This window comes from Lucilia cuprina, chromosome 2 (assembly GCF_022045245.1).
Source record: "Lucilia cuprina isolate Lc7/37 chromosome 2, ASM2204524v1, whole genome shotgun sequence".
In the NCBI taxonomy this organism is placed as follows: domain Eukaryota; kingdom Metazoa; phylum Arthropoda; class Insecta; order Diptera; family Calliphoridae; genus Lucilia; species Lucilia cuprina.
In genome coordinates this window covers 24,631,287-24,646,286 of record NC_060950.1, presented here as the reverse complement: position 1 = coordinate 24,646,286, position 15,000 = coordinate 24,631,287, and the positions used below count along the sequence as shown (strand labels likewise).

The 15,000-nt window shown below is 33.9% G+C and overlaps 1 protein-coding gene across 2 annotated transcripts in view; it reads left to right on the top strand.

Moving 5' to 3' along the window:
- The window catches only part of LOC111679086 (peroxisomal membrane protein PEX14), a 55,773-nt gene that overhangs the window by 8,456 nt on the left and 32,317 nt on the right, over positions 1 to 15,000 (top strand). The window contains exon 1 of one of the 2 annotated variants that reach the window (XM_023440579.2): positions 3,064 to 4,102. The exons of the other annotated variant lie outside the window; for it this stretch is intronic. Within the exon in view, the coding sequence (XP_023296347.2) occupies positions 3,387 to 4,102 (716 nt within the window). The 5' untranslated portion in view covers positions 3,064 to 3,386. Of the gene's footprint in view, positions 1 to 3,063; positions 4,103 to 15,000 lie in introns of those variants that run through there. 2 annotated transcript variants of the gene reach the window in all.

Sequence of the window (15,000 nt, the reverse complement as noted above, 5' to 3'; positions counted from 1 at the left end):
ATGAGTATACGTTTAAAATATATGAAAATAACTGTCTTTAACACATAATTTGACTTTTTTTAGAACTGCAGGCATGATCCTGACGCTGTTATTATATAATTCTTAGACTATTACGCGACTTCGGAGTTTGAATATTTGAGCAGACATCGGATTTGAGAGGGAGGCTATCCAAATAGACACTGACGGTCGATATATCCACATTCAATTCTCAGTTTCTTTTCGCGCTATATTAGTGGAGTAAATTTAAAAAGTGAAAAATAAGGCCACTTCACATCAGTCAATCTAATCGAATTCAAATCCATCACAGAAAATTTCCGACCCAATAGTCGTAACAAAAAGAGTCTAAGGGCCTTATACAAAGACGATTATTAAATTTAACAATGGTTTAGTAAACACTTTTTAAAAAAAAAAGTTTTAATAACCATTGTTAACTTAATAATTGTTTTTGTATAAGGTAATGATTTAAGTCTGGTCTGAAAGGTAAAAATTGCTATAAGTGATCTTTTTGTTTTAATTATAAATAGACTATGTTTTCTGTAAAATAATCGATATTTTTGCTAGTAAATTTAAGATTGTTTCCAAACTATTACTATTCGAAATTCCCAAAGAAAACCCAACTCTATTATTTTTTTTTTTTTTTTTTTTTTGAAAATTTAATTTGTATAATCACCCAGCAAAAACAACTGACACTTAACCCAATATTTGTTTTAACAATAATCGTATGCATATTAAAACAATTTAACACCATGCCAACAACTGAAAACTTATTGACAAAAAACGAAACTTTTGAAACTCAATCAAATCAAACAAATCGCATTATTTTAGATGGCAAACACAAAAAAAACGAACCTAGAAATAATGAATGTACTAAGCGTAGGAATATTTAACAAATAATATCTATATATTTTTTTTTGGTAAATAGGAAAATTACAATAGCAAAGGTAGTAAATGCAAAATTTCCGACAGTTTAGGCGAATTTTAATCACACTACCTTACTGAGATCAATATATTAACTTTCAATTGTAATATGAAAGGTACCCCCGGGGGCATGTCACCTTGGTGATACGTCCACCTTGGTGTTAATACATTCCCGGGGAATTAACCTCAAGTCAGCCGGGACTGTAAATTAGATTTACACTCTACTGCCTGGCTTAGTCCTTCCATAGATTGAAAAGAGGTCGAAGAGTGAGTTGCGGTTAAAGGACTGATGTAAGGTTAATATTTCGGGATAAATTCGGTGCTGTTGACAAAGCAACAGATACCCCACATAGGAGTGAATGTGGGACTAAGTTGGTACTTATTAATTGTATATGGTACGGGATGAATGTGGGGAACGGCGGGCCTCACCCACCCGTCTACCTATAATGAATGTATCGTATGTTTCTCTCTTATGAATGTGTGGGATAAATGAGTGTGCTGGGTTGTCTGAAATTGTCTGGATGAAAGGTATCATATACAAATGAAACCATAGAATTTTCCTTCCTTATCCAGATATGATTTTGCTGTTGCCAAATCAACAGAGGCCATCACATTTTTGTGGTTGTATACGAAAGTGATGTTTTACATCTGGGAAGTTAAGCAACGGGACAGCAATGATCAGAGATAAGATAGCTCAAGTACTTGAGCAAATTGCTCAAGTACTACCGGCTCAATCCATGTACAAAAAATGCAACCAGCGTGTAAGATACACATGGGGGCAGTGGTGAGTTTTTTACTCACCCAGTGGTTGAAAAAGTGCTACCGTGAGATAGGGCAACACGCCAGGTACTCACGTAAAACACTTCGACATTCATGTAATATGAAAGGTTTGGAAAAAATTTTATCGTGATTTTGTTGCATTGACTTTTATTTTCCATTTGTCCAGCATTCGCCGAACTGGAGTTGTTCAGAAACTATTTTCACGTATGCCCTCAAAAATAATAACGTTCAAAACTGTAGGCGAGTGGTCTAACGAGAGGTCCAGTAAAGGAATCACTGAAATAAATTCTCGTTTTATATTTTTTTAAGGTTGTAGGCCAATAGGCAGGTTGGCGACTATATATGCCATCAATTCTGTTCCGCGATATTGCTTCTAGCAATTGTCTGTCTTTGGGAGTAATGAGGCGCTTTGAATCTTGGCCCAAGAGTTTTAAAGTATTCTAGAAGCTGCTCTCGCTTTAATGGGGTGTTTGTAGCGCACAATAATATTGGTCCTATACCCACCTTAAAGTATAACAATCGGCTCATTTTCTGAGTCGATTTATCTATGTCCATCCGTCCATGTAAACAGGTCGCAATTTTGAAGATAATTCAATGAAATTTGTTGCATGATCTTTTATTGTCCCAGGGACAAAAATAGTTAAGACCGGTCCGTTATTGCACCTAGCTCCCATACAACTGAACCCCCTAAATAGGGCTGTCAATTTCCGGAAGTAGCAGGAATTGTTCTACTTCATTCTTTTGTTGACTAACGACGTTAGCATTACAAAAACAAATTCTTAGATAATTTTAGCAGGATATGTATGAGCATGATTTGATTCTGCTTTAATTGTTGAAACATATTTTGCATGTTTACCATATATTCAAATAAAAGTCGAACCCCGATTTATGACCTAAAACAAAAATAGGTCAATAACTTGACAAACTTAAAGTACCATTGTTCTGGTGGTAGTGCAACTTATAAAAAATTATAAATTGATGACTTATAAATTGAGGCAAAAAAACAGCAATTTATATTCAAACAATAAACAAACAATAGAAATTAGAACCTTTTCATACAATAAAAGTAGAAGGGGACCTAAAGGAATAATAAAATTCGAATAGTTTCATAGGTGCTACACGATGGCAATAAACAAAGTGAGAGGAAATGGAAATGAAGAATTATTTCATATTGAATTACAATACACAAGTGTAAAAGCAGTAATGATGGAAAAGGGTGGTAAATAGAATGGTAGAAGGAGGAATTGTTATTGAAACGAAAAGTGTTACAAAAGTGTTGCACGTCTGAAATATGAGCTGTCATAACAAAATCAGACACTTTACTTGTAACACTAACTTTTGCCAAACACGAAACGCAAGAATACAAAATAAAAATCGAAAGTAACGCGAGTTATCAAAGTGGAAAAATCAACGAAAAGTTTCAACAACAACAGAAATAAAAAGTGAACAAAATCTAAATAAAAAGAGCGTTTTTCAATTCAAATTCGCACGATTTGCAAATCAAAATAAAGTTTCGTTTTTCCACATCATTGCAATAGCAATACGAAGAAAGAAAACAAGTGGAAGTGTGAAATTTTACATTAAAAATTTTGACGTGTTTTAAATTAGAAAATAATAACAAATTTGCCAACAAAGCATTTTACAACGAAACATAAAGAAAGCTGCCACACCAGCCCCTTAATTACAAAATGCGAACATTCAGCAAAACTTCATCACAGAGTTCTTTAGCCCACCACCAGCCTCATCATGGCGCATGGCCATCAATTACACTGACATCGGTTGCAGCTGCAACACCGGCATACAATTCAAAATCAAAGGCAACGACATCACCGGAGCGTACAGCAAAATGTGCCACCGTTACAATGATGCTTGCCGAGCGTATAATTCGCAATGACTGGTCAGTCGAGGATGAACATTTCTTTGATTCGAACAACATGAACGTCTGGCAAACATTGGAATTTCTATCGGGTGTGAATTCTCGCAAACGTTACAATTACGAGGGCTACAACGATGCCAATAATGCAATACGCACTTTAACGCCCTCATGGCGTCGTGATAGTTTCGTTGAAAAAAATGTCAATCCTAACGGTGACGAGTCCAATAGTGGTCCAAATGGCAAGTATTCAACGGTGGCAAATAGTACGTCGGAAACAAATGATCATTTAGTTAATAATAATGCTGGAGCTGTTGATGTTAATGGCTTGCGTGGTGGTTCTGCTGGTAGGGGTGGTGGAGCTGCTGGCATTAGTCGTAATCATCGTTCTTCATTTAGCCACAGTAAAGCATCTAAATATGCCAAAGCTAGTCACCGTAGACGAAGGGATAAGCAGAAACTTCAAGCCAATGAATTAGATCCAGAATATGCTTTATCACCGGCGGATTATTCGGATTTAATTAAATGCACGTAAGTATTAGAATTAAGCAGTAAAATAAAAGGAGAATATCTTCTATATGGAACTACAAAAGTCGTTTTATTTAACGTAACATTTTAATAATTAATCAGTGGATATTCTTGGACCTTTCGGAAACTCGGATCAATGAATCATCTCCTCCTGTTTTTCGCTTCCGAACTTCGTTTAAAATGTAATTTTTGATCCAATAACGAAATCGTCAAAACTGGCAAGGTCCTTGCCAGCCCCAGAGTGCTATGACGCCAAAAAGCTCTTCACGAGCAACTAAGATTTTTGTTGTTCCTAAGGGTAGCATAACTTTTAGTTCGTTCGTTAAAATTGGTCTTGAAGTAATGCTCCTTGACGCTAGCTCATCGATTAGCTAATCTTTACATCATTCAATACCATGCCGGTAAATTTTCTTCATGCTGACAGATTGCTAATATTACGCAAATTTCTTAAAAGGGAAAGGCTCATAAGCCTGAAAACTACCGCTCAATAGCAATTTGTTCAGCACTTTATTAAGTTCCTTCTTGTCAAGTATTAAAGACCAATAAAATATTTATTTCGTTCTTTCACAGAGACCTCACTATTCGAATAGGTATAGATGGGATTTCATCCAACGAGTGTAAGATTTTTTTAGAGGTACAGCAAGATTCCGTATATTCCAAACCCTATTTCTATCTTTCATAAATGACATATTATATTAAAGATCCTACTCTATCTACTCCCTCTGGCGATGTCAGCAATATCGCTATTTTGGTCCATAAAATTACAGACCAAGCCCTTTAGAGGAGGTTTGGTCTCCCTTAGAGAAAGTTCTAACGACTTGATAACAAAAAGTCGTAATCGACTTTGGAAATAAAAGTCGAAAAGAGTCGAATATAGTCAAAAAAGGTCGAAAATAGTCGAAAAGTCGGAAAAACACGAAAATAGTCGAAAAGTTGGAAAAAGTCGAAAAAGGTCGAAAATAGTCAAAAAGTCGGAAAAAGTCAAAGATAGTTAAAAAGTCGGAAAATTTCAAAAAGTCTAAAATAGTCGAAAAGTCGAAAAAAGACAAAAATAGTACAACGGTCGAAAATAGTTGAAAATCAAAAAAAAAAAAAAAAAAAACTCGAAATCGTCGACAAGTCTGAAATAGTCGAAAAGTCGTAAAAAGTCGAAAAGTCAGAAAAAGTCGAAAATATTCGAAAAGTCGGAAAAAGGCGAAAAAAGACAAAAATAGTCAAACAGTCGAAAATAGTTGAAATCGTCGACAAGTCTGAAATAGTCGAAAAAAGTCAAAAAGTTGAAAATATTCGAAAATAGTCAAAAAAACGGAAAGTCAGAAAAATTCAAAAATAGTCAAAAAGTCGAAAAGTCGAAGAAGGTCGTAAAAAGGCGAAAAAAGATAAAAAAAGATAAAAATAGTCAAACAGTCGAAAATAGTCGAAAAGTCAAAAATAGTCAAGAAGTGGTAAAAAGTCGAAAATATTGGAAAATAGTCATAAAGTCGGAAAAAGTCGAAAAAAATCGGAAAAAGTCGAAAAGTCAGAAAAAGTCAAAAAGTCGGAAAAAGTCGAAAAATCGAAAGTCGAAAAGTCGACTATTTACAAAATACAAAAAGGCGAAAAGTATGAAAGTCGACTTTTAACTAACTAAATATGATTTTAACTAACCCATAATATGTAAATCCAATTTATAACTATATCAATTGCTTAAAATATAAAAGTTCTCAAACATTAGTACAAACATTTCTTTGTTTTATAAAAAACACTTTCAAAGTTCGCAAAAAATAGGTGTTATTTTGTGATTCTTATACAAATATTTTACATAGATATGTATGTATCATAATCTATTGTTTTCAAAATGTCTAAATTTTCTGCGGAAATTTGTTTTTCTCAGTGTAGACGAGCTTTTAGAAAAGTTTAATTAACTTATCCTATACACAAACCAATGAAATAGCTTTGCTAAAAGCTTTGACATTACATAGAAAACAGACAACTTTTAATAAATACAAACATTTTTATACCCTCCACCACCATCAATGGTGCTAGATGGTATACGTATGTATATAAGTTCGTCATTCCGTGTCTTACACCAAGAAATATTCATCTGATTTAGCTATGTCCGTCTATCTGTCTAAAACACGCTTTACCTTTAAACTAAACTTTCTCAAATTTATCATTATCAACTCAAATACATGTACACATAATATAATACAGAAATCATACATACATATAACATAGATAGGTGTTGGTTCACAATTGGTCATAGCTTCAATATTAGGCCCAAATAAATTAAGCTATCGAGATAAAGATTAGCCCATAATTTTGGAGATGATCTTATATGAAAGCTAGGATCGCATTATGTGCCAACATTATTGTGCAGAGTTTTATCAGTTACAATTAATGGAAAAAACTTATTCGAGAGGTTCAATGGAATGGGGCTAGGTGAAATAATTTACCGTTTTAAACTTTTTTGAATAGACTTCGTCCTTTAAAAGGAAGAGCAACTGTCAAATTTAATCAAAAACATCGAAAATTGCCACCTTGAAAGTGCGCTGAAAGTTTATATGAATTTTGGAAGTGATTTTTAGTTTGAATACTTTGATTGGTCGTACGACCAATATTTTTGGGTGTTACAAACATTAACCCATATTTATACATATCGAACTAGTAATTTTCGTTAGTAGAGTCTTAATGGGTACTACGAGCCGATCTTGAAACAATTTTGGAATAAAACCTATTTTGAAAAACTTTTTTTTATCATATTTATGGAAATTCTTATAAAATATAGTGCAGAAAGACATGACTATGTATACTGTGGTTTGATGATAACATCCCATTGTGCAATAATAACTTGATGGTAAATAGTTTTTCTATGCACTTATTTCGAGAAGTAAAAAAAGGGAAGAAAAACATAAAACTTTTTGCGAACAAATATTAACTTTAAGGACATTCAACTTCTTTTAGATGCTGCTTAAAAAGTTTGTTCTCCCAGCATAAGATGCTGCTGAAATACGCACAAACGCATCTGATAATTGCTTTAAATGCTGCAACGACAAGTAGTTGAGTAGAGAAACTAGCAGCAGGCACTTCATTTCTTATTGGTTTTTATGCTTTCAGTGAAAACAAATTATTGTCTTAAACAATTTGTAGTTTCTGGAAATGTACTTCTTTAGATGGATTTTCTTTTTTCACGCTCGAAGAAGTACAAATAGAGTGCTTTGTCTACATTTCCAATCTCAAAGTATATTGCAAATTTGTTGTTATTTTAGTCATTCATGTTCAAGAAGTACATTTCTTTGCAACTCTCTTAATAAATACAAACAAAGCTCTCGCATACGAATACTTACACAAACAAGTGGCAGCTGCAGCTGTATGTGAGTGAGTGAGTTTCTTGTATTTCTGTAGTATTTCAGTTTAATTTAAAAGTGCAACAAGTATTATTTTTATATCCTTTTAAATGTTTTTTATGTCTCTTTGTTCGTTAGCTCGTTCTGCCATTTGTTTCGCTTTTATTTTTATCCTTTTCCTTTATGCGTGCAAACGTCTATAAATATATTTATAAATGTATGTCGAATGCCACAAGTTATACGATTGTATGAAACAAATAGCAAACTTTGAAAAATGGAAAGTCGTTATAAAGTAATAAAAATATCTGATGGCTAAAGTTTAACAACTTCACCATTTTTTTATGACATCTATTCTCTTTAAAATAATGTTCAAAATTGAATGACAAACGAAAATATCGTTAATTTTAAATACGCGGTGAATGAGATTTGTTTTGTAAATACAATTATGAATGCAAAAGGTTTTTTTATTTTTATTGTGGGTTGGGGATTCACAAATTTGTTATGCTTTTCGGATTTATGTACTAGAATACATTTGGTGGGATGGTTATCATTCGTTGGTTGTGGCAATTTGTGAAAACTGAAGGATATTTGGTAAATTGTCGTAAATTGAACCTTTAAATTGTGTTATATAAAGGTTGAATCATGGCTTGCACAAACACCAAACATATTGGTCTTAACTTTTGCTAATACGATGTAGTTTTGTATCTACAAATTGTAATCAAAATATTAGTCGCACGAAGGAACTTTAAATGCCTACTACACGTCTGTAAATTGTGCTTACGCACCGCTTATCAGGCCTATTCTAACTTATGGTTGTATTCTCTAGTTGGGGCCTGGTATAAAGAGCCATTTTCGTAAGATGTTTAATTAACCTCAAAGGTGCAACTATCTTGGCATTTCTATTGCCATAAGTAGTACTCCACAAGCGATCTAGTACATCGTTCTCCTCTACTCTAGCTTTCAAGCCATCTAATAGCATGGATTCCGTAAGATGCACAGCACCACCAAAGCATTAACCTCCATAACCAGCAGAGGTCTTGAGTAAGGACACTCTTAGTCGCACTCTCTTAAAGGACATCCGACTTTCCCGCATGCCCAACAACTTCAAGAGATGTAATGTGAATTATCTGAGTGGTCGTCAGTCGTTCGAAGAGTTGAGAGACAAGTGTTAAACAGGCTGTGTCCTATCCTCCCATAATGTTTAACTTCTACCTCTCTAAACTACACACACCTCTACAAGGTGTTGAAGTAAAATCGTATTCAGACGACTGCGATCGAGTGAATGGTTATCTCGGAGAAATATGCAACTTCTTCACTGGACGTAATCTTCGACAAAATATATCACCACCTGGGCAAAGGAGGTAAACTTGGGAACCACTCAAGGATCTTTGGGGTCACATTGCAATCATGCACAGATTGCGAAGTAGAAACAAGGTCCTCAAAACGCAACACTTGGGGAATGGACAACGAAACCTACCTATAAAACAATTGGCCGGTCAGGGGTTAATTATGCTGTAACGGACTGTAACGGGTTGCATGCAGATAACCTTAGAGCACCACATACACGAAGAAACGAAGGTCCTCCCAGTCAAGAAACATAATATCATGCTGTCTAAACTCCTGGGATGTCACCGGAGGAGTCATCCCAACTATTACATCACACAGCTTCCCCGAGACATGTCAGGAATGACCTCCGTGTATACGAGGAGAGCATACGAAGATATGTGCAGGATCCCATGGATAAGAGTTCGTATAAAGCAGCTTTGAACAACATTCATAGAGACGCCATCAATAACGCGGTTTTAGGTTACCGCATGAATGTCGTTCTTGGAGGCCGTCCAATGCCTAAAGCAGAAATAGAAAAGAAGCTGCCGCGGAAAACAAGAGTTGCTCTGTAACAACTGAGATCGAGATGGAGTAACAGACGCAACATCTACCTGTCCCGCATAGACCGTAAAGTCTCTAATATATGCCCAGCATGTGGTCAGGGTCCTCATAATCAACAACCACATATGCAACTATCCAGCCCACCCTACTTTACTTAGGCCAATGGTTTTATGGACTAAGCCTATTTAAGTATCCCAATTTCTTGGGTTGAACATAAATAAAAAAGCCCCCGGATTAAAAATCCTATAGTTAAAGCTGTTATAACAACAAGAGCATCGTTCTTTATATGTCACCTATGGCACTTGTTATAGCTGCTAAGAATCTAATAAGAATCTATTAATATTCATTCGAGAAACAATCACTCCAAAATCACAATAAAATTCTGCACGAAATATATTGCCTTTGTAGAACTACAACTCTAAACTTTTGGGTAAAACCTCTGAAGGAATTTTCATCTAGGTACGATTGGTTTGTAGTCCAGGATTAATACCAATACGGGCGCTGGTGTCTCTATTTCTTATACCGATATAAAATTATCTTTCATTTGTTTGTAGTCCAATATTGATATCAACACGGTTGCTGGTGTATATCTCTGATACCGATATAAAATTATCTTTCATACTTCCTGTAGTGACCGATATAAAATTATCTTTTAAACTCCCTGTAGCTACTACAAGCAAAGATCCCAGCCATCTGGAGAGCGTTGGAACTGATACCTAATCATATCAATCTAAGAAAGATTATGACAATGACTAACGGCACATGTGTGTTCATGAAAATGAAGTTTTGGATGAACTTAGTAGTAGATTAGGTTCAAACCTTGATATATTTAATAATCTGTCAATATTATAGATAGATTTTCGAATCCTCAGCCATTCCTGAAATGAAAGGGTTTCCGAAATATCAAAGGCCAATACTGACAAAGATCTTTACAGGGTATTGCTTAATTAGGGCCTTTGTCGGAACGTGGACTTTTGCAGGTTATTCGAAGATGCAGAATATATAATCTCAGGTTGCAATTGAAAAATAGGTTTTATGACGTAAACATACGTGAATATAAATAATACGCAATCTCCCAATTTCTGGAGAATATTTTCCAGTTTAAAGGGTATCACTTGTTAAAAATATAATTTAAAATTATGTAAACTTGTTTTTTTTTTGTTATAAACGTGGGTGATTAGCGTGCAACGTCATTTTCATCATGTTGATAGAAAAATAAACACAATATCTCTTGATTACGAAACGCAAATATGCAAAATTGTAATAGCAGCACTTGACGTACATACATACACACCTATTTACAACTAAGTAAAACTATTATTGTGTAGATGCAGGTGAATTAAATCGCTAAAGGAAACAACGAGGGTGTCGTATTATCTTTAAGTTCCAATATATGTGTATCTATGTCTGTATGTATGTTATATTTTTATATGTAATAACAATGTATAATTTCACGCTGACAAAAGCCTACAACAAAAAAAAAAAAAAAAGATTCCCAAACCTCCTCCTTTTTGTAAAATACATACAGTTATAAAAACTAATCAAAGATATTCGAAACTTTAACTATCACGTCCATGAGTGTGTGTGTGTAAAAGGAAATAGTGTGGCTACACATAAATACACATACATATAATATAAAGGGTTTTCCAATAATAACGGCTCAATGTTGTTGATCTATAAGTCATGTCATGGAAAATTTAAAACAAATAAATTGTAGCACATAAGTTTTTCTTATAAAAAATCGTGAATTTATATCAACATAAACATATACTTTTTGGAAAACCATTTATTTGTACCTTCATGTAATATTATTACATATGTACATAGATTTTGTATCTACTATTTGTTGTAACTAAAATGTTACGTGTGTAGTTGTTTTCCCCCATGCCGTGTAATGACAGAGTTCTAAAGTCACATACAAGTACTCATATCCTTTTCACATGCATGACTTAAATAAGATATAAGTTTATTACAATAGTTTTTTTAAACCCTACGTTATTGTTCTGATGTTCTTTATATAGTTGGCCGCCTAAATTATAGAAATTTCTTCGAAATATTTGTTTGATTTCCATCCTTCACCCGTCCATAGACTATACATAATCATATTAGTTCATATATCAATTTCATCAAGTTCACGTACAAAGGTACTTCGAAATAGGATTCAAAATAATTGGATTCAACCTTGTCTCAGTTTTAGGAGATGTACCTTCGGGTTGCACGTAATGCCTGTGGTTTAAAACTAAATTAGCGAGAAGAGAATGTTGGTTAAAAGATACACGATATATTCTGTAATATTGGATATGCTCGGTGCTGTTGTTGCCGTGACAACAGATATCCCACAAGGGGCATGTTTCCTTGATAAATGATCCTATCTTGGTGTATTGCAATGCCGGGATATAAAGCTGCTACCAGTATATCTAGTTTACGGGACTCTTTATTGGTGATGATCAAACCTATTCTTGGTCTATAGAACCGCATAATCTGTTACTATGGGTGACCAGTTGCCCTCAAGACTTTGTTGAGGTTTCTTCGAGATCCACGTAGTGGCTGTGGTTGTAACCCAAATGTGGTTTTAATACAAATTCCTGAAAAGAAATTGTGGGCTAAATTACTGAAACACGGTGTTATATATAATTCGGGATAAGTTCAGTACTCTTGTCGAGACAACTGATACCCCACAGAGAAGTGACGAATGGATGATGATAAATGTAGTGGAATACGGATCTCACCCGTCCGTATACCTAGAGTGAGTGTGTAGGATGTTGTTCTCTATGAGTGTGTCAGACCAATTAGAAGTTTTTAATGTTGAATGGTGATGGATTAATTTTATCTTATACAAGTGATGCCAACTCTGTCCATACCTGATTTACCATAGTGTGTTCTCTGTAAGTGAGAATACATTCCTCGACTTATATAATGGATTTGTATATCGGAATACCGAATACGTATCTATGTGCACTTGCCAACTCAACAAAACCACCTGTGTGGTTTTGAATGGAAGTGATGTTTTTATATCTCGGAAGTTAAGCAACGGGGCAGCTATGGTCAGAGATGAGATAGCTCGAGTATTTAAGTACTTGTACAAAAATTGCCACACGCTAGTCGTTAAATCACTTGGACAATCATCTTACAAGAGAACTAAGTGTTGGATATGACTTGGTGTCAAGTGTATATGATAGGCAATGGATGTAGAGGTATGCGGGCCTTATCTATCTGTACACTCAAAGTGAATGTGTCGGATGAATGACCCACTCAGAGTGATTATGTCGGATGAATGATGATGAAGCTGGGTTGAATGGCGATGGATGTTAAGATACATTACATCCTTGTGATACGATTGAATTTACCAAACTGTGTTCTCTGTGAGTAATAGTAAGTCCTCTGCTCATTTGATCGATTCGTATTTCGGTCTACCGATTACGCCTCTAGGAGCTATTGTCCACTCAACATTGGCCATTCCATAATGGATGGGATTTTACAAAACTATGTGCAAAAATTGCCTACTGCATGTAAAATACACAAAAAAGCAGTGCTGAGTCTAATCAACGCATCTTGTCTTATTATTATGTATAAACTATTATGGAGTTAGAACCATTTATAGTCCGATCTTCATAAAATTTGTTGGATAGATTTGAACGGATATTGTTATATCGACTTATTTTGATGTATTACTAAAATATTGACAAACTTTTTGGTAAGACTGAAAACTTGAATATCTCATCAACATCCTACAACTTTCTGAATTCATCTGATGATATATATATTGCTAAAAATTACATTATAGTTTTTAATAGTTTATAAGCAGTACAGGTCCTTTATAGATTTTTTATCAATCACTGACTCAATTCCTTTCCCAAACATAAATATTTAAAAATAAACATATAACAGATATAGGATAACATTTAGAAGTGCTTAACCAACATTTCTTTCTTACATACATTTAACTTTTTTTCGGTTAGTTTTAGAAGAATATAACACTAACAACATTAAACTATAGTCATTGTTTAAATGTAAATAAATATTTACACTTCAACACATGAGAATAAACCACACATGAACGCGTGTGTGTATATATACAAACGCCTGCACCTTTACACTTTTTTAAAAATATTGAAATGACACCTTTGTGGTTCAGAGACGTGTCCTTCACTAGTGAATCGTCATAACTTTTAAAATGGGGAAAATTATAAAGAAAAATCCTACTCTTTTCATGAGGACCGATACCATACCGATAACAAAGGAACATCTTGTTACCTTGAAATTTCGAAAAGTTAACCTAAGTTTTAACGAATCTGGATTCTCCAACAAGGATTGTTAAAAAAGTTTCTTAAAAAAAAATAATGAATATTTTCAAACTTCCCACCCTATAAGGACGATACTGTCAATATTTATTTTCAAAAATTGTAGTATACCTATACATGTACAAAGTAAGTACATAACTAAAATAAATAAAACATTTTTTGGAAATGTGTATCATTGTCAATACTCTCATTAACCAAAATCTAAACAATAGCGTCCTTCAGAGTGAAACTTTATTGTCAAAATTAGAGTTTCTAGCACCACCCATAATTGTTTTTCTAAATCTCCAGCGGGCACTTATGGATGATTTTTAAAGTACTTATTTGTTGATATAGAATCTAAACACTTGCAAAAGTAAGCACTTCACTAGAAAAGGTTATCAAGGACAAGGACCTATTTCATGTGAGCGATCATTGTCAGTAATAATTGTCAAAATTTCGATTTGGTCGATTTTCCAAAAAGTCCTAGATCTTTTGCTAAAATTCCCGCCATACCATTCGATATCTGTTAAAAACAGTTTCCGCACAGCCATCAATTTCTAGAAAAATCGGACCAAATGATCTATGATGATCAATGAGCATGCTAAGTCGGTTTCAGAACAAGTGGATTCGTTCTTGATTAGAACGTTTTTGTTTTAATACGAATGATGAATCAGAGGACGCTAACGTTTTAGATGTTGACATCAAATCATAAGATCTCTTGAAAAAGTTACTTCATACAATGCACTACATAGCCACACAACAGGAAGATCTACTGAAAGTGTGATACGCGATTTAGTTGTATAGTTAAGAATATATGTACCTTAACAAAGTTTAATGAATTCAAATCGGAATTTTAATTGCGCTTAGAAACGCCTATAAACTTAATAGGGTTGGGGGGTAATGACTACATTTTCAATTACAATTACATTTGACGTAATTGTAATTGAAGCCTTACCAATTACAATTACTTGTAATTGAAGTTTTTTCCAATTACAATTACTTGTAATTGAAACCTTACCAATAACAATTACTTGTAATTGAAGTTTTTCCAACTACAATTACTTGTAATGGTAATTGAAGTTTTACCAATTACAATTACATGTTATTGTAATTGAAGAATTTCGAATTACAATTACTTGTAATTGTGAAATTTGTTCCTTATAATTTCATGTTATTTGTAATTAGTAATACCTTAATGGCAATTACATGTAATTTCAATTGGAAACTTCAATTACAATTACAAGTCATTGTAATTGGCAAAACTTCAATTACAATTACAAGTATTTGTAATTGGTTATTGCTCAATTGCACATTACAAATGATTGTAATTGACCATGTAATGAATTACTTTGTGTAATCATTACACCCCCATGCCTGAAACTTAATTGATACTATTCATTGTGAGATA